This window comes from Microtus pennsylvanicus, chromosome 4 (assembly GCF_037038515.1).
Source record: "Microtus pennsylvanicus isolate mMicPen1 chromosome 4, mMicPen1.hap1, whole genome shotgun sequence".
In the NCBI taxonomy this organism is placed as follows: domain Eukaryota; kingdom Metazoa; phylum Chordata; class Mammalia; order Rodentia; family Cricetidae; genus Microtus; species Microtus pennsylvanicus.
Window position 1 is genome coordinate 47333932 of NC_134582.1, and position 26402 is coordinate 47360333.

At 36.9% G+C, this 26402-nt stretch overlaps 1 protein-coding gene across 2 annotated transcripts in view; it reads right to left on the reverse strand.

The window, feature by feature from the left end:
* The window catches only part of Ctnna1 (catenin alpha 1), a 125962-nt gene that overhangs the window by 43310 nt on the left and 56250 nt on the right, over window positions 1-26402 (reverse strand). For both annotated transcript variants that reach the window (XM_075968974.1, XM_075968973.1), the window contains exon 7: window positions 24687-24890. In XM_075968974.1, coding sequence (XP_075825089.1) covers window positions 24687-24890 — 204 coding nt within the window. The remainder of the gene's footprint in view (window positions 1-24686; window positions 24891-26402) is intronic.

Sequence of the window (26402 nt, forward strand, 5' to 3'; positions counted from 1 at the left end):
TGAAACCAGCACCTTTTACATAACTCTAATAAAACCGGGTGACTCTTTAATTTTCAACAACAAATCCAAGCAATTATTTTAAAAGGTCTCATTATAATAAATCAATACTAAATAATTACACTGACTTCTTATACAACTCTAGTTTGACTTATAATGGACATGCTGATTTTTGTGGCATTTAGACTATTATTTTAAACTAGTATTAAATTATCATTTTACTAATTAACTTACTAAATCCTAAACTTATGTAAAAACCTGCAGTTTGGAAAGAGAAAAACTGAGTCAACTTAACAATCCTGATATACTCCATTCAGTTTGAAAAGACAGCAACTCTCATGATTAAAAGATGCCTTGACAAACTGTTTAAGCTTCTTCCTTCTGTCTTTTTCTGATCTTTAAACCTCAAAGACCCAAATTAAAAATAATTGGGTACTAAAGATGCCTAACGCTGATTCTTGTTACATTATAAAGAAACAATGAAAAATTAATTTCAAAATATGATGTTAAAGTTTGACCTTTAATAAAGATACACATTTATATTGTCAGCTCCTTTTGAGACAGAACTAACCTATTTCCGAGGCAAGTCCTAAGGCAGAACTCTTGATACAGGCCCTGCAGCCATACAACAGTAAGTGAAGGCAGAAGCCCGACTCTCAGGTTAGTGGAAGCTATGAAGCAGCAAACATTATTGTACAATTTGCACCAAATAAGCGATGCTCAGGGACCTGTATGATACAGAAGTAGGCTCTTTGGTGTAAATACAGATGCTCTCGTCATAATAACAAATGACAACGATGCCACATTTTTTTCATGAAGGAAAGAATCACAAGTGTTCAATTATGACTTCTTTAAAGCAAGTGATGGCATACTGAGGATTTAGACTCAAGATACCAATTCATGTAGAATTTTTCTACAAAGAAGGCTCCACATATAGGAGAATATTGAAATTAAAGCACCAATTTGATTTCAGGAAAAAAAAACAAGCATTCGTATGTGGGAAAAAATGTATAAATTCTTAAAGAAAGGCACTAACATAAAAAAGGGAGGCATCCTTTCCTTAACATGGATGTTTATCACTATATTCTTCACTCAAAGCGTTTTTCCTCCCCAAGATTGAAATGTTACTACAGACCTAGATTCAATCACAATTTTCCTCTTTTAGCACAGAAAAAAACACCCACATTTCAAATCTCTTAGCAAAAAGCAGACAATATTCAGGTTACAGTGAAAATATGTGTTCTTTATGTATTTAAGGTGGGTAGATTAGTTTGGCAAAGCCACAGAGCAGTTCAATTCAGTTGATCTTGAGTGGCAAGCATTTCATCTCCTGATAACCCAGACGCTGGGCTTGTCTGAGCCAAGACAGATGCTGGTTTTCCGGCACAGAGCACAGCACACTGCTTCCCCACTGAGGTGGGGAAGAATTTACCAACTTGTATGATGGCGACCACTGCCATTTGTCAGGTGATAGGCAGCTTGTTCACAGCAACAGCTTTGAGCATACAAGACTCCATTGGCCCTAAAGGATAAGTGTTTTTTCCTCATTTTAAATGATAACCAAAATCAATTCAAACTGTGAGTTAAAAAATAAGCAATATAACTAGGAACTCCAACTGACCCTAAAGGACATAGTTAATGAAGTATATGCAGCAGAGCAAACCATTCAGCACCTGAGAGCAATGCCAAAGCCGCCGAGGCACACTATGGTGGGGGAGGGGAGGCACACACTGTTCATTTGTTTGTTTTTCCTTCCATGGTTTTGGTAATGGTAATGCCAACCAGGTATTTTCCTTTCTTACTTAAAGCACAAATTGCCATTTCTAATTGCCTCAGAAAGCAGGGTTCCATTTAGTTAACAAGAATTTGTACTGCAGTATCTGTGCTACAAACTGGCCAGAGAAGAACTGCCTCACAGTAAAACCATTCATAGTTCCTAAGTCAAAAATGTGAGGGTTTTCGGGTGGGGTTTTATTCTCTTAAGCATTAACAACACACCTTTCCCTCTCCTCAATTTTAAGAGTTAGTGTAAAATGATCATCACGAATCAGAAAAATGAAATATCTACCTAGGAACTAAGAACTAGTTTGCAACTACGGTGACTCATTTCTGTAGCCTACAGGAAATTTGAGCTTACCTTTCTGAAAAGAAAGTGAGCTGGTAAGTCTGAAAATCCATTTAAAACTCATAATACGTACTGCCAGCATCAAAAAGCAGACACTAATTTTTAAGCCAAATAATTGTATTATCACATATAATTTCTTAATGAGTCTAAGTTAATTTCTGTACCAATTCAATGAATGGAATTGACTGAACTTCCTAATTCTACTCACTAATTATTAAAGTCCATCTGCTTATTACAATGCTAGTCACTAAAGCTAGACCCCATCTTCCCAATAAAAGCCAGCTCTATGTAGCACTGGTCTGAATTCTAAAATATGAAATAGTCTTATTATTTTCTTGAGTCACACTTCCCACACATAGCTGTGTAGGGGAATGGGGCTATAAATTCTCTCTCTCTCTCTCTCTCTCTCTCTCTCTCTCTCTCTCTCTCTCTCTAATAGGTACTTTTAAAGAATATTTTAACAACAAGCTTACATGATAATTTTCCTAATGCAGCAATTCAGGGGCAGCACTATTTCAAGTGTGTTTGGAACAAATTTTTCATAGCTTCTCATAAAGTGCTTGAACCAGAAAAGATTTTTTTTTTTAAAGACAACATGGGCCACCTATAGATAATAAGTACTTCTTTAGCTAACCTGGAGCAAACTCACAGCGCTTGAAAAACCAGAAAATGACCACAGATGCTTTCTTATTCTACTATTGTAGACATCTGGAAACGTCTCCAACTCCTTCAACTAACCTTTTCTTCCCTTGAGTTTTTAAAATCAGTATGCTACATGGAATCTATGAACACTGAGACTGGAAACTCAAAGTACAGTCCAAATATATTTGTTCAATTACTTTTAAGAGCCACGGGGGGGGGGGGATGTTGGGGGATAGGAAGAAAATACTATCATACAAGGAATCGGGTTGGGAAAACCATAATACAGTGTACAGGAAAGTTTTGTTATTAAAATTGTGTATACTGTAAAAAAACAAATGTCTCTTTTGTTTCTGATTTTCCCCTGAAATCTGCAGGTGCTGACAGGAAAACTTGAATAGGTATTTAAGAGAGAAGTAAGATGAACAACTGTTCTGTACCAAGCTGTTTCTCAGTGTCGATGTGTCTGCAGGGTAGCTAATCATTACCTGTCTTTTTTCACAGAGGCAAAATCTGGTTAAGCAATGGGGAGGTGGGGGAGGCGGAATATGACAACATACAACAAACCACTCTAAAAGCTGCCACTCAATAACCAGTTGTCACAGCCTTAACAAATGGATACAGAGTAGTGCTCATAAGCCCTGGGGTTGGTTGCTTCTCTCAATTCTCCTGGTACAACAGACAACCGCAGTCTGAAACTCGATCTTCCTGGTGACTAAGGCAAAATCAAAAACAACAGCCAGGTGTAGTGGTAAACCCAGCATTCTGTATGCAGAAGTAAAAGAATTACAAATTAGAGCCCAGCCTGGGTAACAGAGCACGATCTTATCTCAAAGAACTAGTTCTAGGACAGGCTCCAAAGCTATAGAGAAACTCTGTCTCGAAAAGCAAAAAAACAAAACAAAACAAAACAAACACCCCCCCCAAAAAACCCAAAACAAACAAACAAAAAAACCAAAACAAAAACACTGCTTTATTTAGAAGAGAGCGTTACACGCAAAATTCTGAAAAAAATGGAGTCATATGTGGAAACAGTAAGAAAAAAATGTCAGATGGAACCACTAAGGAAGACTTAGAAAATCAGCAGACCTGCTCGTTCTTGATAAGCAGCCCACTGGTTCATGCTACATGCTTTGTGATCAGCCAAGGCTGGAACCCAAAAGGCCTACAAAATGAGTAAGTAATTTATTTCTTCCTTGCCACATCTTAAACTATGTATTTTCCGCACATATACAGGACACCCAGTAAATAGCTAAATAAATTCATACTTCTTCTATCTCTGACTATGAGTCTGTAAGATAACTAATTTCCTAAGAAAGAACAGGCTTAAATAGATAAAGCAAATCACCAAGTTGACCAGCAGAGGGCATCATCCCCTAAAGCTGGAGTGGCAAGATGGCTGTAAGCCACCATGTAGGTGCTGGGAACTGATACAAGGTCCTCTACAAGGACAGCAATTGTTCTTAACCCCAAAACCATCTTTCCAACACTTATTGTTTTCTCTTTATTAAACAATTTTTTAAGTTTTATATGTGTGAGCCTGCAAGTATGTCTGTGTACCACATGCATAGAGTGCCCAAAGAGGGCAGAAGAGGGTACTGGATCCCTCTGGAGGTAGAGTTACAAAAGGCTGTGAATCACAACATGGACACTGGAAATCAAACTCAGGCCCTCTAGAAGAACAGCTGGTGATCTTAACTGTTGAGCTATCTTTCCTGTCCCTATTTGTTAGTTTTTGCTGTTTTTGTTTCTTTTTTAATGTGTTTGTTTGTTTTGGCCTTTAGAGACAGGGTTTCTCTGTGTAGCCCCAGCTGTCCTGGAATTTGCTTTGTAGACCAGGCTGGCATCAAACTCAGAGCTCCATCTACCCCTGCCTCTGGAGTGCTGAGATTAAAGACGTGCTGTCCCTCACAGCTCTCTGTTTGTAAATCAGGGTGGCCTCCAGTCTGACCTATCTACTAACTTGTGGATTACAGGGATGAACCACCACAGCCAGCCCTACATCACCTCTAAATGGTGATTATTCATTTCCACTCTAAAACTGCTTCCTGAAAAGACACAGTCTCTTAAGACAGTTCCGTATTTCCAGCTTTTCCAACTCTCATAAGGAGATCCTCACACAGAAAGGCAGAACAAGTATCTTTGTAAAACATGTGCTGGGGACAGAGGGAAAGGTCTAGCTTTAGTCCTTTCTTCCTAGTAAACCTACTAGGTTTCCATATATTTACCATGTATTTTTATAATATTTCCAAAATAAAGTTTCAAATTTTTAGAGCATAGCTTCTAACTCTCTCCAATGTGATATAAATACTAAATATGAACGTGCAGTACAGTGTAATGGCAACTTACTGATTTTGTTCCTTCTCTATTTCTACGAAAGAACCCTGTTACAAGGTTTAAGGCATTACTTTCATATATAAGACATTAATGGCTACACTTTTATAAAACTCAGTGGAGGGGCTGGAGAGATGGATCAGTAGTTAAGAGCATTCCCTGCTCTTCCAAAGGTCCTGATTTCAATTCCTGGCAACCACATGGTGGCTCACAACCATCTGTAATGAGGTCTGGTGCCCTCTTCTGGCCTTCAGGCATACACACAGAAAGAATATTGTATACATAAAAAAATAAATAAATATTAAAAATAAATAAAAATAAAATTCAGTAGAACTACTGATTTTGTTAAAAAAAAATTATGGGAGCCGCAGAGATGGCTCAGTAGTTAAAAACAATGACTGCTCTTCCAGAGGAAAAATAAATGAATGAAATTTATGCTCTGGCAATGCTGAGGCATGGCAGTCCATACATGATGGTGGTTCTGTTGAATGTGTCCATATTGGGTTTCATGGTCTAAGTTGATGAGGATGACTGACCAGGTCGCTTCCTCAAGAGGGCACCAGATCTCATTATAGATGGCTGTGAGCCACCATGTCATTGCTCAGAAGTGAATTCAAGACTTTTGGAAGAGCAGGCAGTGTTCTTAAGTGTTGAGCCATCTCTCCAGCCCTACTCTTCCAGAGGACTGAAATTCCCAGCACCAGAGGACTGAAATTCCCAGCACCAACACTGCAGCTCACAACCATCTGTAACTCCAAAAGAATCCAATGTCCTTTTCTGATCTCCACAAACACTACACACACGGTATAGACGTAGTTGCGGGCAAAACACCCATACACATAATAAAATTATGGGATGTCGTTGCCAGTATAAATTTTAATAAAAGCCTCAAGTCTTTATCTACCTCCCAACTAAATAACAGAAATTCAGACTGGAAAATTACATCTCACATATTATACTTCACAATAGCCACCAAGTTTCAGGATTTAAAACCACTTTATTCCTTACTGAAATTTAACTCTGTTGTCTCTAGTTATCTCCATTATCAAATGCTTCCTTTTTCTTTACAAAGTATATATTCAAAAGTCATTGTAATTGTAGTGGTTCTTTAACAAGTCAAATAAGAAGTTTCTTTCCACATTTTATTAAAATCGGGACTAGCTCCCAACTCTAATATCTCTTAGGCAAAATAAAAATTATCTGATGGCTATACATTAAAAATCTACTCTAATTTAAATTTAATCAACCCAAATGAGGCCCACCTAACAGAAATCAATTCTTCTTGTTTTCCCCAGCTTTCAGAACTAGGTAAGAGATGCTTTGTGCCCTGTCATGTAGTAACAGAATATTACTGTACAACATTGAAGTATATAAAGCCTCAATACCTCCAGGTAATGACAAGCAACTTAGTATGAGTAGCAGTGGTCCTCAACCTTCTAATGCTGTGACCCTTTAATACAGCTCCTCATGCTGTGGTGACACCAACCATAACAAGTATTTTCATTGCTATTTCATAACATAATTTTGCTACTGTTATGAATCATAATGTAGTATCTGTGCTTTCCAATGCTCTTAGGTGACTCCTGTGAGTGGCATTTTACCTACAAAGGGGTCACAACCCACAGACTGAGAATCACTGCTCTAAGGTCTAACTAAACCCTCTTCCTCCCAATCAAAATAACTCAACAAAGAGCAATTTAGAAAAGGGAGGCAGGACCTTCTAGTTTAGTCCAGTATGATTAGATTTTCTTTCTCTTACTATTCAAGGGATTCTAATGGTTAATTTCAGCTTCCTATATCTACAATGGTATATGTAGGTAGGAAACACAGGAGCTGGATACCCTGCCCTGCCTAGTTCATGCATCTAGGTTAAAAGACTAGAGACTAGTCTTTGTGTGGACCAGTTCTGCCCTTTACATTATGAACCCCAACATCAGGTTCTTTTGCATATGTCTGCTTTGTTTTCCTCTGAAATGGACAGTACTTGTAAATGATCATAAGTGAGTCTCAAAGCTATGATATCAATAAAAATACACTACCAATACTAAGGGAAAATCACTGAAAAGAGTATGCCATATAGAGTATTTCTTACTCTTATGCAGAATGACATTATTATATAAGTCATTTATTTTTCTTTTTAGTGAACAGTAGTACTGCAGAGAATAAGGAAAACTATGCATTGAAAAAATAAAAAAGAAAAGAAAAAAGCCAAAGAGAAAGAACTAAAAAAATGATGGAGACTTAATAGCACTCTTTCCTATCAGAAAGATCTAATGGTTCACATCAGTTATACTCTATCACTCTTTATCCTATTTTCAGATGCCCACGTAAGTTCTGTATTTTAGTCAACTGCAAACTGAAGAGTTTACCAAACTGTTCTTTCTTCTTCCTCCCTACAACAGTTTCTCTTTGGTGATGCCCAGCAGCCCGTTTATTCAGCATTTCATTCTGTCTTTTCCTTACTTGAGAAGTCTCCACTTGAACTTGGGCGGGGGAGGGGGGATATACAAAAATGTATAAATCTAAGGGAGTGGAGAGGAGATGCAAATTGATCAAGATGAAAACCAAATCCACGTCAAAGAGAAACCCACTTACCTCACTTCCTGTCCAAGTTGTATTTTTACAGCCCCTCCCCACTATCTCCATTTTAAACTAGACTGGGTGCTTATACTTGATTAGAGAAAGAACTACTCACTTCAATATACACTTATCATGTATATGTGTGTAGTCAAATTCAATATTTCCAACCAACACTTGTATAACCACAAATAATGTACAGACAAATTCTGCCAATATAAACAGAGAGAAATGAAGGAGTCAAACTATTTACAGGTCAGGCTAATGAGAGGCCCCGGGGTTCATGTGCACACAGAAAACTACTAAAAGAAAAAACTATTCACATGTATAAAATCCTGCAAATATGGTACCAATAAGAGAGAGAAAAGAAGTTTTTTTTTTTTTTACATAGAAGGAAAAGACTCTAATAACATCATTAAAACTATAACTAGGCTGCATCTTCTAGCCATCCAGGTCAAAGAATTTTGATTCTAAACAATTAAAATGGTCTATGTGAAAAGAACTCCCCCCCCCAAAAAAAAACCCAACTCTAACTCAAAGTAAGGCAATTAATTACTACCCTGTATTCAACCATGACATTTTTCAAAGGAATCTATATTTGGAATATGTCAATTTTTACGAAACTCATTTAAATGTGACAATTCATTCCTAGAAACACCAAGCTTAAAAGTCCTTTTTCTTTTATAAAAGACATATAAAAGCAACAGACTCACACAAGCTTTTAATCTACTTCCATGATTACATAATATTAAAATCTCTACAATAAATCTGAAACAGGCAGGCATGCACGCGCGCACACACACCTTTCCATGTGGCTCTGCTTCCTGTGATTTAACCATGAAGGACTCAAATGTTGCATTCAAGTCATCTCAGATGAGAATACTTTCGTTCCAAACAGAAATTCACTCCATTACCATAAAATAAAATGTAAACAAAAATGCATAAAAATATCAAAACTTTGATGACTGTTTAAAATCTACCAACAAAAAGGGTGAGAAAATAAAAAATAAATGGCAGATACTGTAAAATAGCTGTAAAATTCAATGGCTTCTAATAAAGAAAAAGATCCATGTACTATTAGAAAAACAGGAGCTAACTACAATAAGTACTTGACAGAGAGAAAAACTACACGGCACACAGGCAAATTTAAACAATACTATTATAGTAGGTAGAGCATGAGGTTATTTTCTTACACTGATGGGACAACCACTAGGTTTAGCCCTTTGGAGAAAATAATCCTCCCCTCCCCTCCCTCCACAACTCAAATATCTCCCTAAAAACAAAATTGAGAATTTTTCATGTAAAAATAAAAGCACCAAATACAAGGGTATCTTTCAAGGTTAATCAGTGCTACAGCCCACACAATCCTTTTAAAACAATTTAAAAAGCCAATATTCATTAGAAAAAGTAGTAGTTAAATAATTTATAGTACTGTGGGTTAAAATATATTCTTAATAAATCAGCAGTAAGAATATGACTTTAAAGTCTTCTCAAGGAGGCTGGAGAGCAGGCTCAGAGATTAAGAACACTCGTCACTGATGCAGAGAACCCACATTTGGTTCCTTGCACCACATGGTGGTTTACAACTACTCATAACTGATGGCAACCAGGGCACCTAATTGCCTCTTCTGACCTCCATGGGTACCAGCAACACACATAGTGTATACATGAAAGAAAAACATTAATAAAGTAAAATAAGCAAATCTTTAAAACAAATGAATAGAAATCACCTTTTTCACCAAGTGTTTTTTTTTAAAAATTATTTATTATGTATACAATGTTCTGCCTGCACACCAGAAGAGGGCACCAGATCTCATTACAGATGGTTGTGAGCCACCACATGGTTCCTGGGACTTGAACTCAGGACCTCTGGAAAACCCCAGTGCTCTTAACCTCAGAGTCATCTCTCCAGCCCCCATCAAGTGCTTTTAAATAATAACATGCATAATTATAAGCAATAATATCATCTTAATTAAGAGAATGTTTATGCCAAAAGGAGGGAATGATTATAGTTTGGTAATTTGGGAGAACTTAGCTCAGTAAGTAGTCAAGAATTTGGGCTAGCATGTATAAAGCCCTAGATTTGCTACCCAACAACACAAAAAGAAAAAGAAAGAAGGGAGGGTTAATGTGGGTTCTCCTATCTCCTAGTTACCAATGCCATGTTCAAAACAAAACACATTTTGTGAAATTATCCTAAATCTCAACTTCCTGAATATATCACTGGCAAGATTTACACTGCATGTTTTTATACTGATACCAGCTGGCACATGGCAGAAAGTACCTTCTGTTGATACACACTTCTTTCTCCTTAGAGCACAGCATCCAATTTCTATTATTATTTTTTTCAGTATCCCTTAAACCAAATATAAAAGCTCTTTTTCCATGGTTAGAACTGTAATTCCAATATGAGGATGCAGACACTATTATCACTAACAAAGCAGGAATTAGGAGACAGGAATGGAGTCTTGTTTGTGTTATAATGATGATGTAATAATAGCAATTAAAAATTAAGAAAAAATAAATTATGGGTTTCTGTACAAGAACCAGGGTTAGAAGTTAAAGGCTATAGAAGATGAGCAAAAACAAACTGGAAAAGACAATAGTAAAAAGATAAAACTTCCAAAATTATATTTAATAAAATTATAGTGAATAAAGACTTTCAACTTAGAGGAGAAAGGCTAATAAATTAATAGAGTGTACATATACCTGGCACCTCAAGAAAAGCATCTAAAGAATATACTAAATGCCTAACAGCTATAAAGGTAACACTTAGATTATTATAATTACTGGTTAAGAAGAAATATATAAAACAATCTATAACAGACTACCTATCCTAAGACACTCAAATATGACACGGCCAAAAAACAATTCAGATGTGAAACAAGACAAATGGTTTTATTCCACACATGTGACCTTTATAGCTCATTGTGCTAAGACACTATAAACTGATGCCACAACAGACAGAACAGGAAGTGACACAGGGGGACTAAACAGACAAGCAAAGAGAGGAGACTATCTTCCTTGGGGGAACCAGAAAAGAAAACAGGTTTTAGATAACAGGGTGAAGTAGAGTAAAATTCAATGGCCTAAAGGCAAAGCAAACACTAAAGTATTTCTTCAAATTGTAACACCTGTTTGACAATCAATGACTCATTATAAGGTCAAAAGACATAAAAGATCTTTGAACTGGGTGTGGTGCTGCATGTGCACAAATTCCTGCACTCCAGGACTTGGTTGCAGAACTACAAGCTCAAGCAAGCTTGACAATATAATGAAATCATGTCTTAAAAAATATAGAACAGAAAAACCCAAAATCCGTTCAAAGAGATACTATATTCCTCTTAAAAATAGTTTTATAGGGGGCTGGAGAGATGGCTCAGAGATTAAGAGCACTGACTGCTCTTCCAGAGGTTCTGAGTTCAATTCCGAGCAACCATATGGTGGCTCACAGCCATCTATAATGAGATCTGGTGCCTTCTTCTGGCATGCAAGCATACAGGGAAGGAATGTTGTATACATGATAAATAAATAAATCTTTAAAAAATAGTTTTATATTACTTGTGTGGATGTACATGTAGTTTACTATATCTACATAAAATAATTTTGGAAGATACAAGAAACTAAATAGAAAACCTATTAAGTGGCTATAAAAGAAATGAGAAAGAAAGTACTCTTTTTATATATTCTTTCATACTCAACTTTTTGGAACTTATAAATTTAAAACCAATTTTAAAGGTTTTCAATGTTTTATCAGGACCAGTAAGATGGTTCAGTGAGTAACAGTGCTAGCCACCAAGCTAAACCACATAAGTTTGATTCTTAGAATTCATATAGTCGAAGGAGAAAACTGACCCCTGTAACACAATAAATAAATGTAAGCTAATTTTTTTCAATTAAAAATGTTTTAACAAATATAAAGAAATGACATGTGTATTGTGTGTTCCTTTAATCCCAGAAGCAAAGGCAGGCCCACCTCTCTAAGTTCCAGCCCAGCCAAGGCTATATAAGAAAGAGACCTTGTCTCAGAGAGAAATGAAAGGAGGGGGGAGAAGATAAGAACTCAATAAAAATCTCAGCTTAAGAATTGAAATCTTTATCAAAGTATAAAATATCTGCCATTATTCTTATTTTGGGATGTGACTACCAAAGCAAGTCACCACTGGATAAATGCACAGATACCATCTGACAGCAATAGTTCACATTCCAAAAGCAGAGGTGAGACACTGCCAGCTCACAAGCACTGTAAGACTTTCCCTTAATGAGAATCTTCCTCTGTCTTTTAAAAACCCTGAGAGAGAAATATCCAATATAGCATAAAAGGGAGAAAGACGTTCCAGACTTCATATTGCCTTTTCTACTGTCTTTTTTAGTAACATGGTCAATGTTTAAACTCATAACTGGCTAATTATTCAATCAGCTATCAAGTCCCTGAATCAGCAGCTATCAAGTCCCTGAAACAGTGAACTATAAAAAAAAAATCATAAAGGCCAGGCGGTGGTGGCGCACGCCTTTAATCCCAGCACCCGAGAGGCAGAGGCAGGCGGATCTCTGTGAGTTCGAGGCCAGCCTGGTCTACAAGAGCTAGTTCCAGGACAGGAACCAAAAGCTATGGAGAAACCCTGTCTCGAAAATCCAAAAAAAAAAAACATCATAAAAGGTTGTTCATAATAGCTTTCCTACTAGCATTAGATTTTTCTTAAATAAGCACAGACAAATACAAATACAACCTATAAAAATGAATAAGAAAAGAAACATATATATTCAAATAGCAAGTCTATTTCAAATCCAATTATCAAAATCAAAAAGGAGTAGGAATAAATAATGAAGAGATTTTTATACAAAGAAGCCTATTCAAAACTGAATTCAGAGAATGAACATTGATGATCAAGTCTCGCTTCCCCATGCCAGATAACTCAGAATGAACTATGGAGTATGCCAGACTCCAACAAAATATACATTTTAATAGTAAGAAGAATATAATATGAATCTGGGAATAAGGCCACCAACTTCACTCAAGATAACGGGGCACAATAAAATAAGTTCTGCAACAGTAAGTGGGGACCTACTTGCTAAAAATTAATTAATATAGTTTTCCACCATTATTACCAGGGTCCACATAATGACCACAAGCTGAAAGCAGAAAGGAGGAGTGACTCAAGAGAATAAGTGTTTACCAACAGAATATTAAGTGCAATTACTTTACAAAACCCTTGGAAATCTCGCTTAAAAACAAAAACAAAAAAAAAAGGACTGGATGTTTGAATGGTTCAGTTATAAAGCAAACTGCCAGTTTCTGTAATTGTAGCAACATCATAAAGGAGTGACCATGCCCTTGGCGCAGCTCTCCAGCTTCACACCATGCTAAGTGCATGAGCACTGTCATCATGCCCAGTGCCCAGAGGCAGCCGACACTCAGGCAAGTTTAGGTAACTTTTCATACTGATGTAGCTATCAAGTATCAGAACAAAGTCTCTTCACAGACAATTCCTACAATAATATAATGCACATGTATTAGTAAACATGTCATTCATTTCTGAAAACAAAGCTTCAAAATAAGAGTGTGTTTATCCCACAAACAAAACCAACCAATCTCACCAAGTGTGGTAGTTTGAATATAATTGGCCCCCATAAACTCATAGAGAGTGGTACTATTAGGTGTGGCCTTGTTGGAGGAAGTGTGTCACTGTGGAGGCAGGCTTTGAGTCCCCTAAGTTCAAGTGCCTAGTTCACTTCACTTACTGCTGCCTGTGGGTCAAGAAGTATGACTCTCAGCTCCTTCTATAGCTCACTGGGACTTATTTGGGGGCAACAAAGATACATAGTGTTTCTCCTAGGGTGTCAATTGAGATGAACCTCCTCAAAATAAGTTTCCTGAGAACTTGCCCACACAAATCTCTACCAAAACAGATTTTACTTCCCACCACAGCACCAGAAATATCATCAAGCTTCTTCTAAGAGAGAGAGAAACAGAGAGCGTGAGAGAATATTTATTCCAATAAAACAATAATGAAGGGGCTGGAGAGATGGCTCAGAGGTTAAGAGCACTGGCTGCTCTTCCAGAGGTCATGAGTTCAATTCCCAGCAACCACAGGGTGGCTCACAACCATCTGTACTGAGATCTGGCGCCCTCCTCTGGTGTGCGGGCATACATCAAGGCAGAATGTTGTATACATAATAAATAAATAAATCTTTTAAAAAAAAACAATAATGAAGAGGCATTACATTTGACTTTTTCGATCAATGCCTTGAGTAACAAATTATGGCAGCACCATATAAATATTGTGAAAATGACATAAGACCCAATATTTTATATTCTGAGTAAAAACATTCAGTAAAAAAATCATCTTGAGTCTAGTGGTGGTGGGACACACCTTTAATCCCAGCACTTGGGAGGCAGAGATAGGAGGACCTCTCTCCTCCAGGCCAGTCTAGTCTACAAAGTCAATTCCACGAGTGTCTGCAAAGTTACGAGAAACCCTGTCTCGAAAAAAAACCTTAAAAAAGAAATATGATGGCTTTTAAAAAACATCAATTTCAATCTAGTTGCAGAAAAGGCTCTGGAATAATTTTTTAAATCACCTTTCATATGAATTTGTTAAATTTTGGTATGGTTATAAACATCCACGGATCAATGTATCACAGCATAGAACAGGTTAATATTGATGGAGAAATCCTAGCAATATTTAGTTATGGTTAACATGGCCTGCGTTTAGCAGCTATTCTTTTTATATTTCTATAAGATATAATATATAAATTTGCACAATCTATAACGTTTTATTATATACACAGAATATAAGACTTTGTTTCTACTTATAAAATTCTTGCTAGTTTCTACAGTAGGAATGAAAAAACTCATGTGACAAAGGCTCAGGATTACTAAATATTGCAAAGGAAGCTGCCAATACTAACCAATACTTCATCAAAGAGTCTAGCAAGCTTGGCAGGAAGGCACCTTAGGTCTGCAGGACAGCACCAAACCTAACTGGACAGTGTCAGACTATGGACTACCTCAAGTATATCATAAAGAAAGACCTAATGAAGTCTGCATAGCTAGCTGAAAATGCAGGCTGTTGACCAACAAAAAGTACCACTGATGGGACAAAAGAGAGTCAACCCACAACTTCTACTATACAATCTTATAAATCCTTCAGATTCCAGTAAGCACCAATATTTCAACCCAAATCTCTAGGCTTACTAACTTTCTCTGCCCCCCTCAAATACAGGTATATAGTTAACATAATAAAGTTAAGCACTTTTCACAGTTCTTAGAATTTTATAATCAAATTCTAGGTGAATATATGTATAATTTTCTATTAAGAACTTAACATTTAAAAATATGGTAACTGGATTTAATTAATGGCTCAACAGCATCAAAAGCAGGTGGTACATGAGCCTAGAAACTTGAATTCAATTCCTGGAACCTACAAAAAGAGAACCAATGCTACCAAGTTGACCTCTAACCTCTATATGCATGCAGACATATGTACGCATATGCCCATACATAAAATCATAATTTTTAATAAAATACTCTAAAGGCAAACAGTTTGCATTTCATAAATCCACCACTGCTTAATAGGAGACAAAATATAAACAAAAACTAGTCAGCTTGACTTCTGATTTCTCCATTCATGAACTATTTCTTTATAATTATTTACTTCTTAGTATTATATATCTGCTCGTGCCACAATGTTAGAGTAGAGGTCAGAAGACAACTTGTAGAAGTCTCTTCTCTCCTTCCACCATATGGGTTCATACAGGCTTAGCATAGTAGGCACCTTTACCTGCTGAGCCATCTTCAACTATTTTTGCCCTGAAAGAAACAATTTTTGATGAAGCAACTTTTAAAAGTACTCAGCATTTGTGTAATTTAAATAAAGTAGCGACCAAAAACTATAAGCTATTATTGTATTCAAGACAAAGGTAGACCAACTTCACATACAATACAGGTTTAAACACTACCCATGTAATTTTGTCTATAATAGATGTAGGCAATGTTCAGAATAGGGAAAAAATTCTCTACATCATACAGGATAAACAAATTGCCTGAATTCCTATAGAAAATGATTTATTTTTATTATTATTATTTTTTATTATTATTATTATTATTTGCTATTACTATTAGCTGTGTGTTCACACATGTGTGCATGGAATGGAGATGTTGGTACCTGTATGTGTGCATGCAGAAGCAAGAGAAGGGTGTCAGGTATTTCCCTCCATCATTCTCCACCTTTTTTTTTTAAAAGCAGGGTCTTCTCACTGAATCTAAAGTTCACCATTTCAACTAAACTGGCTGGCCAGCAAGTTCCCAATCTCCACGTTGCAATGCTGGGATTGCAGGCACAACTTTTACACAGATGCTTGCACAGTCAACTGTTCTTATCCACAAAGCCCTATGATTGCCTTACCTTTATTCTGTTGTGTGTGCCTCTCTTGGGTTTAGGAAAAGTAGAGCTAGGCTCCAAGCCTAACTGTAGTGATCTTAATGGGGCCTTAAGGGATGTTCGACATTCTCTTCCTTCGCCCACATTAAATACACACACACCCTAAAACTGTTGATTCACCGGATTCTTAGCTGCCAAAAAAAGTAGACTAGCTTAGTGTTTGACATTTCCTTTTGGCAGTCATTAGTCCTTAATGTGTCACTGTCTATAGAGGATAAATGAAATTGTTTCCTTCATTTCTACTTCTACAGTTCATTTTCTTGGACCTCAGAAAATGCATTCAAGATTAAATCTACCCTAGAAGAAAGCTAGCAATCGAAGATTTTGTAATATAATAACAATGATGAGCAAAACACCCCCCCACGACCCCTTTTTCACTAGACTGAGTCAGTCTTGGCTTCTTACACAATACCTTCTCTATTGAGAGGCAAATTAAAGAAATGGGGAAAAAAATAACCCCACAGAGATTTTCTAAAGTTTCTTGATGTTGTTGGTGAGCTACTCAATGGCATGAGAAAAGAGACTGCTAGCCAGTTTTGCTTTGTAAAATAGTTTTAGTTCCCAATAATCTAAATTGCTGCTATTACTTGCTAACTAATCAAACTCACGATTATTCGATTCTATCTCATCACTCTCTTCACTCTTCCCAATCCCAACCCTGTCTCTGTGTATCTTACCTAATATCAACATGCTCCAGTGCTTTAGAATGGCAATGTGCTTCTGTGGTACTAACACAATCTACTTTCAGTCAGAGTTCTTCATTCTTATCTTTGTACCCCAAAATAAGCACTAAAAGGGGGAAATGAGATCAAATATGAGCAGAGTTGTAAATGGAATACTATCAAATCAGGCTCCCTCTAACCAAGGGTGGTACCTTTTCAAAACTAATTGTCAAAGCAAAGATTCTAAAATAATGTTGAAAAAGAAAAGCAAGGGGCCTGGGATGTAGTTCAGTGGCAATGAGTGGAAATTTTCAGTTCAATCTCCAACACCTCCATAATATCCTCCACCCCCAAATGTTTAAAAGCACCTAAAATTGTAAGTTCTCAATAAAAAACTAGTATGTAAGGCACAAGCTAGCCCAAATAAACATCTATCCCATCACTATCATTTATTACATTTTATTTAAAATCTAGTAAACAAAAATGAAAATGAAGACCACTAAATTATTACAGCCAAATAAATACACTGCCTCCTGCCACACACAATAGATCTTTAAAAATAAGGCTAAGGCTGGATGTGGCGGTGTGACCATGGCAGCACATGCCCTGTGACCGAGCACTTGGGAAGTGGAGAAGATGAGGCGTTCAGAGTCAAACCTTGGCTACCAGGGAAGAGAGAAGGGGAGGGAAGAGGAAGACTCGCTCTTTCTCATTCATGTTGCTTCTCACCAAAGCCTCTCAGAACCTCTCTGTGCTCTAGTATTTTCCTCCTTTAGTTTCCACTGCTAACTAAAACATCACCCTATTATTTACATAGAAATCCCTGGAGAATTTAGCTGAAACTAGCAAGTCCACCAAGTGAAGAGTAGGGGGCTAAGTGGATAAAATAAAAACTGCTGGTGGCTGCAGGAAGAAATGATAGTAAGGACAGCATCTTTAAACATCTAATACAATGATACTCAGCCACAATAACGATATGCAACATCGCTTTCTTAACTTTTCATAATGGGATTTTCCAAAAATATCTTAGTCGGGTTTCTGTGATAAAATATTATGACCAAAAGCAACTTAGGGAGGAAAGGGTTCATTTCAGTTTACATGTCTAATTTTACACCAATAAGACAGCATTTTTCCCTCCCAACCTCCCATTCCCAGTATCGACTGGTTTAGCGTGGTACTTTCTATATAGATCCAGACTGGCCTCAAACTCAAGAGATCCACCTGCCTCTGCTTCCCAAATTCTGAGATTAAATGTGACTCAAAGCAGGGAAAAGTAACACCAACCAAGAATTCAGAGTAACTTTAAAGAGCAATTAGCAAGGACGCCATGGCATGTGATGACACACTGCATTCTACTTCACAGACTAACATAAACTGCAATAATCACAAAACCAGAAACTAGAATATGTGCAACTATAAAAACACAGCAGGAGGTTGATTGTTCCAACACATCTGAAAATCCAATTTGCAAGACAACTTACAGGTCAAATGTTACTTTAGCATAAAGCAAACTTAAAACATCTTCCTTGTAAAAGTTTTTAAGTCACCCCACTATGAAAAGGCCTTACAGCCACTTTTTGAGAGTGACCAAAGAAACAGTCATTCTTTGGTTCAATATGGCAAGTGTTCTACTTTTAAATAAACTATCTAGTGTAGTAGTACTAATTAGTAACCATCAAGTGACCACAGACGTCCTCTACCACACAAAAAAATGAGAACATACACTCAATAAAATATTATCCGATGCAAACTTTTGTTCTTCTAATTTTGTGTTATGACAAAGATGTGTCAACCAAGACGGCAATTTTCAATAGAACAGACCTGAAATCAAAGCTGGAAATATCCTGACAGACAATCTATCTGTCCTGGGGAAGGACAGTTTTAAAGCAGACCTTACAGAAGAACTAGAACTGCCTGTCATAAAGCATCTGAACAGGCAACTCTAAACAACCATATTTTGGAAACTGGGGAAGGGACATGCCACCCTAAATTGAAAAGAACACACACACAGATAGCTGGCTGGAGCACTGGCAAGAACCATCAATCCCAGCCCAATCATCCTATTAAGAGCATTCAGAAGTTAAAGGTTCAAGGTCATTGTTTCCTACAGCAAACTTTGCTTAAGAAAATAAAGTAAGGGGCTGGAGAGATGGTTCAGTGGGTAAGAGCATACTGGCTGCTCTTCTAGAGGACCTGAGCTCAATTCCCAGCAACCACATGGTGGTTCACAACCATCTATAATGGGATCTGATGCCCTCTTCTGTCGTACATATGTACATAAAGACAGCAGTCATATATAAAGAGTAAATAAATTTAAAAAAAAGATTGAAAAAGAAAACATTATTTTAATAAGTACTTGCTACCTTAAGCCCTCTGAAACACCTCACTATTCAAAAACAAGATTTTTAGATGAATGAGGAAAAAATATTCGTATAGAAAGTTATTACTTATATGTGCATATTATGTATACAATGCATATTTATGTGTTGTAACTAGGACTTACTATGAAGCCCAAGCGGATCTGAATTTACTATGTCGCCCAAGTGAGACTTAAACTTGTGACCCTCCTGTTTCTGTCTCCAGGGTGATAGGATAATAAGTGTGAAACACAATAGCCAGCAGGCTTTCAGTTCTAGATATTTGTCCTATAAGGGCACAGGGGTGGGGGAATTACAGGAAAGAATTTGAAAAACTGAGAAAGAGTTAACATCCAAACTAAGTGCTTCCCCTTACTATAATGCAAAGGGAATATTAACTGCATTAGAGTCATGCATTCCACACAAAACTAGTAGCAAATCAAATTAAAATGTTCTGCCTGATATATTAGCATAATGAAGTCTCCTCAATATATGTCCAGCTCAATTCAAAAACTGGTCAATTACTGTGTTCTTTTAAGGTCTTACAATAACCACATTTTAGAACGAAACAAAGATAAGGGCTGGAGAGTTTGGAGCTCAGTAGTTTGGAGTACTTATTGCTCTTGCAATCAATTCCCAGCACTCACAGGATGACTCATAACCATCCATTAACTCCAGTTCCACGAGATCTGATGCCTTCTTGACCTCCACAGGTACCAGGAACATGGGTGGTACAAAGAAATATGTGCAGGTACAACACTCAGACATATAAAAAGTGTATTTTAAAACAAAGATAAAATGTTTCCTTAGGAGCTGAACAGATAGATCAGTAGTCAAGAGCACTTGTTCTTGCAGAAGGTCACAATCATTCTTAAGTCCAGTTCAAGGGGATCCCTAAGCCTTCATCTGACCTGAGGGCACAAGGCACATACATGGCACAGATATACATGAAAGCAAAACATTCATAAAATAAATAAATCTTGGGGGCTTTTTATTCTGTTTGTTAATGTATCTGTAAGAAACATTCATCTTGTTTGAGCACAGTGGAAGCTCACAGCTGGAATTCCGGTACTCTAGGAGGCTGAGGCAGGAAGAGGGCCTAAGTTTTAAGGCCAGCTTGGGCAACATATGGTGAAACTAACTAAAACAAAGAGGAGGAAGAAGAGGAAAGAAATACAGGCAGACAGGCAGACACAGACACAAATAAACATGCCCTTACCATCTTTGGCCTAACGCAGACCTGTAACCTAAAACTAAAGTTCTAATCATAAGGAAATATAAGGCATTTGTATAATGACTATTACACGTGGGTTACTGTGCCATTCTAGACATTCACCCACCTTAGCTGGTTGGTTATTCAATTAAAATTATCCAACAGAAATAATATACAAATCAAAATTATATACCACAAATAGGCCTTTAAATTTTCTAAGGCTCACTTTTAATAAAGCACAAAATAAAATGAGATTTTACTTATTTTGATATTTATCAATAAACTATTTTACATTCTTCTTGCCTACTAAGTCTTTGAAATCTAGTATTTAGTTTATATATACATTATAGTTATAAAATACCACCTGTTAAATTTCAAGTATTCTGGCTATAGGAATGTCTAACACAAGAAAAAGCACAGAGCTAGAACTATGTATGTCCACAGAATAAAGCTTGTTCTCACCAATGTTACAAGCTCTCACTCCAGTCATGTATGACCATACACTGTTGAGGAAGACTGCTCAAGACAAAACCAAATGGATTTCATTGCAAAAATTGAGTGTCCTGAACATTTTGCTAAGCTAACCTGACAACAAACTGTAAACCCTACTTAAACAAGTATTTTGTGCTTATATACAGAAGTAAGTATTAAGGTTTAAAGGAAATTTTTTTTCCTCCTTTGAGACAGGATTTTACTATATAGCCTAGACTGGCCTCAAACTCGGTCCTCCTGCATGTTTCCTGGGTGCCGAAACTGATTAAAGCATGCACAGCCACACCAGGCTTAATTAATTTCAATCCACTTACTCTGAAATCCTCAAAGATTATGACACTCATCCAAAGCTTTTTTTACTCTCTAGAACCTCCATACCCAGTGCAACTTTAAGCCGATAGATGAGAAGCAAAATAAATTGAACCACAATCACCAGGTTTCATTTTAATGGAATTGAGCAAGCATTTGTAGAACCACAAGGATCTACTCTAGACCCTTCTACTATGATGCCTCTGTGGCATTTCCATGTTAAGTAGAGTCAGCTATATTACTTTTACATCAATATCTATCACTTACACAGTCTACACAGTGAGTGAACTCAAGACAAGACTACCTAACCTTCCATCCCTTGTCCTTAAGAGCCTTTAAAAGGGAGTTTGGTAGTCACCTAATTTAAGTTTGATCTCATTCTGAACTAAGATATCACTTTCACTAATTACCTACTTCAGAGTCCTTGGGTTTAATTTTTTTTCCAAAAAATGTTATCTGTAAAACAAAAGACATTCAGAAAATCTCTCTCTCTCTCTCTCTCTCTCTCTCTCTCTCTCTCTCTCTCTCTCACTCTCACTCTCTCACTCTCTCTCTCTCTCTCTCTCTCTCTCTCTCTCTCTCTCTCTCACACACACACACACACACACACACACACACACAATACAAAGTCTGTAAGAGCAAGATTGAGTTTTTTGGGTTTTTTTCCCCACACATGCATATTCTTAGCAACATGAATATGCAAAACTGTTCATTTTCCTCATTCTCCCATGTCAGCATGAATTCATTAAGTGTACTTTTACCGAGTACTTCTTCTAGCAGTATACAGACCATAAGAGGCTTTTTTAATAGTTTGGTCTTCCAGAAGTTTAAAACCTACTTTCAGAAATTATATTAATAAAGGAAATGCAATTAAATAACAATTCAAGGAAGTATACAATTAAGTGAAAAACTGCGAACACTGAGGAGATAATAAATAATGGTACAGTTCAAAATGGCCTTCAGCAGGAGATGGAGGGAAATGTGGAAACTTCAGTAACAATAAAGATATAGGCTTGGCTTAGTCTCACCCAGCAAGCCAAATAGAAAAATAAAGAAAATCAAGCAAGCTTAAAGTAAAAAAAAAAAGGGGGGGGGGGGGACAACTCCTGAGTCCTTTGCAAGAGCATAAAGTGCTCTTAACTGTATAATGGATGGGTGGCACAATTCTCAACCTCTCTTGTGAGAGCGCTAATGTTAATTAAGCACTTAGCATTTTCTTTCTTTTACTATTTTTGTGTATATGGGTGGATGGATATATACACCTGCCATGTGTAGCCAGGTGTCCTCAGAGGCCAGACAAGGGTGTCAATACCATCTGAAACTGGAATTACAGATGGTTATTAGTCACAATCTGGGTGCTGGAGATCAAACTTAGGTCCTCAACAAGAGCAGCCCATGTTCTTAACCAATAAGCCATTTCTCCAGGCCCCAATTACCATAAATTTTTTTACTGTTCCATTAGTGACAGTCTTATCAGGTAGTTGTGAGCTGCCCAATAAAGTGTTGGAAAATGAACTTGGGTCCCTGGAAGAGTAGGAAACACTCTTAACTACCGGGCCCTCTTTTCAACTCTAACTCCATTAATTTTAAGATAAAGTCTCACTATGTTTTACTGGCTAGCCTGGAACTCACAGAGACTCAAATGCCTGTAAAGTGTGTAGGCTATCACTCCTGGCTTTTATTAAATCTTGACAAGACTGAGCCTTTTAATGTTCCATGAACTGATGATGAAAAGAAATACCCAAAGATAATTTCCCAATCTGAATCAAGAAAAGTTCTCTCATGACCCCCACAATAATATTTAAATTTTAGCCTAAACATCAATTATTATCTTAGTGCCCACCAAAGAGTGCAACACTGTAGTCTTAGTATATATTTGCTGTATGAATGTTTATACATTTTCCTATATCCATAACATAAAGAGAAAGTAATATTAGTTGTATGGCATCCAAGGAAGAAATCAGATTACTCATGACCAGGGTGACTGGGTAGAGTCTGAGCAATCCCATAATTTCAAGGGCTATTTTGCAGACTATTTACAAAGTTCTATATGATTATCATATGCCTACTGGAATATACTCAAAGTAGTTTTCTGATCACAACTGCACTGAACACTTCCATATGACTTTCAGTGCTGTACAAAATAACAGATGATCCACATACACGCTCTGGCTCATGATTCCTACATTATCAGTCACCCTTCAACCTATACACTTTTTCAAGATTTTATATTCAATCCACAGACAAGCATTTTTTAATGAATCCCATATATCCACTGAGACTCTCACTACTATCTATTAAACTCAACTTCTAATCTCATTTTTCTTAGGTAGATTGCCTACAATCAAAGTGTGGCAACAACTTAAAATAATATGCTTCACTAACTTCACATATGGTTAAATTAGGTAAAAACAGAAAAGCATTCATCCTCACCCCGGGAACAGCATCATGGCTCACCATTACCCTTTCATTGATAAAGGCATGTAAGTGAACAAAACAACATGTGTAGCAAAGAACATATGAGAAAAGATTATCAACCAATATCTTTATTTGTAAAAGTGATAAGTAAAACAAAATATAAAATCACTAGGAATAACTAATTTGTTTCATCACTTCTCCCTTTAAAACACGTTACTTTGAAAAATGTATTAATAGTTAATGAAACAGTTCACTATTGTACACAGAAACAATATCTTCACTATACCAAGTGCTCAAGGATGAGGTCATTCATACTCAGCACACCACAGTCAAAGATTCACATCCACTATTATTTACACAAAGCAAAGTAGTGTCAGCATGGGGCAGTCAGTCTAGTAGGGGCACAGGAGATCCTTTAAGATACTTTTATTTATTTATTCCTTCCTTAGAACAGCAAAATACTGGGTATACAATCTAAATTATAGTAATTTTAAGCTAGAACTAAATAATTGGAGTGGCAGGAGCTTAAGGGGAAGGAAAGGCACATAAAGATAAAAAACCAACAGTTATGGTATTTTCTATAGTTAAAAAAGTCAAATATCAAATTTTATAATATTGTTTTCTTTCTGATGTGCATTTCCTTTTATATAGGTGCACATATGTGCACATGTGTGTGGAAGCCTCTGGTGTCTTCCTCGGTTGCTCTCCATTATTATCTTTTTAGACAGGTTTCTTACTGAGTTGGGAGCTCACAGGATTTGGCTAGATTGATTGATTAAGAAGACCTAGATATCCACCCGTCTCTGCCTCCCAGTTCAGAGATTATAGGCAAGCACCACCATACCTACTTTTTTAAATAGGTGCTAAGGACCTGAATTCAAGTCAACACCCTTGCACAGCAAGACTTTAAAGACTGAGTCATCTTTCTAGCCCCACATGTAGGTAAAACACCACAGTAAATAAATAAACAAACAAACAAATAATAGGTGAGTGAGTGAATGAAGAGAGAGAGAGAGAGAGAGAGAGAGAGAGAGAGAGAGAGAGAGAGAGAGAGAAATGAGTCTTTTTTAGGGGGTCACCAACAGACATCTTAGTTCAAAGAGAAATTCTGACACTCACATTGCCCATGTACTCTGAAAGCAGGTCCTGTAGAGCCTGGCGGACAGCATTACATTCTGCCACGATGCGCTCACGACGGTCATCACGCGTGCAGGAGGAGTCAGCCATCAGGGCAGCTCCACTAATAATGCTTTCCAGGCGCTCCTCCAGTGAAGGTCTAAAGCGTTCCTCACTGAAGCTCAAGGGATCCACAATGATTTGTTTCTACAGAGAAAGCGTTACTGATATCAATACTCATTTCTGTTCCCTCAGTTATTCAAAAGGCAAGGAAAGTACTGATTAAAACTATCAAGATGTAATTCCAGGGCTAGAGAGATGGCTCAGTGGTTAAGAGCACTAGCTGTTCTTCCAGAGGACCCAGGTTCAATTCCCAGCACCCACATGGCAGCTCACAACTGTCTGTAACTCTAGTTCCAGGGGATTTGATACCTTCACACCAATACACATAAAATAAAGTGAAATAAATTTTTTTTAAAAAAAAAAGATGCAATCCCAATACCTAAAATGCGTTCTTTATAAGAGACAAAGGTCGTTCCATGTGAGTTGCCAAATCGTATCAGTAATCAGTTCTCAAAGAGAGCACTATTTGCCAAACAGGGTCTGAATAAAATATGTTATCACAAATGCAAACACAATATACCATGTTCACATTACTTTCCCTAAACATCTAAAGGTCAGCCTGCATAGTACTGGTTATTAAAATTTTCAAATGATAATTATAAGGAAAATAAGAAATCTCTTTATGTGCAATCTGTAACTGCTATAAGACAGATTTAAACAAAGTACTGGCTTTTGTTCCTCAAGAAATGCATTTATAAGGAACTGATAGTCAACTACTCACATGTCTATTAAATACAACTTCGCACCAATAAATGTCTACCCAAATATTTTGGTTTTAATTTTGTTTTCTTCATAGAATTATGTCATTAATAATTTCAACTTAGATGTCAATTCCTTTTCCGGCCAAAAGCTTGGTATTTTTCAAAGAGAAAACGTTTCTCTTTCCTTCCAAAGAACCTTGGGTTTTGAAAGTGATCATGCAGCACCTCCAGTTAATCATTAGGCTACATGTTAGCTGGACAGTTTTCTTGCTAGACGTGGTGATTACAGGATTTCTCTGATCAAGGTTGAATACGAGGCTGGAAATGTAACTCATTAGTAGAGCACCAGCCTGACCATGTGTAAGACCCTGCATTTAACCTCCAACACTGTCAAGTCCTGGGGGAGGGAGGACTAGATACCTTCTGGACCACAGAAATGAAGAAGAAATGGTCACAGATTTGAACACTGTCACAGAACTATGATGTAAAGATTATCTAGTACAGCCCCCTCATCTGACAAATGAAGAAACTATGACCCTAAAAGACAAATGTTTCTAATCTACTATTCAATTTAGAGCAAACATGGTCCTTAGTACCTTGAAAAGACAAATACTTATGTTACCAAGTTTGAAGCAGAAGAAAACAATGGTAAGAGTATGTTATAAGACATAGCAACAATTGTAAAGGTCATTCCATGTTTAATTCTGTGAGAGAATTAGAGGCTAGGTTCAGTGGTATTTTGCCTAGCATGAATGGATGAGACCTTGAATTTAATTTTCTGCAATATAAAAAAAAATTTTTTTGTAAAAACTCAATGCAAATACCATTGTCTTTAGGCATAACACTACCTTCCTCTTCTCATGCTTTATGAAAAGTTCTGAGTCAGTGCATATAA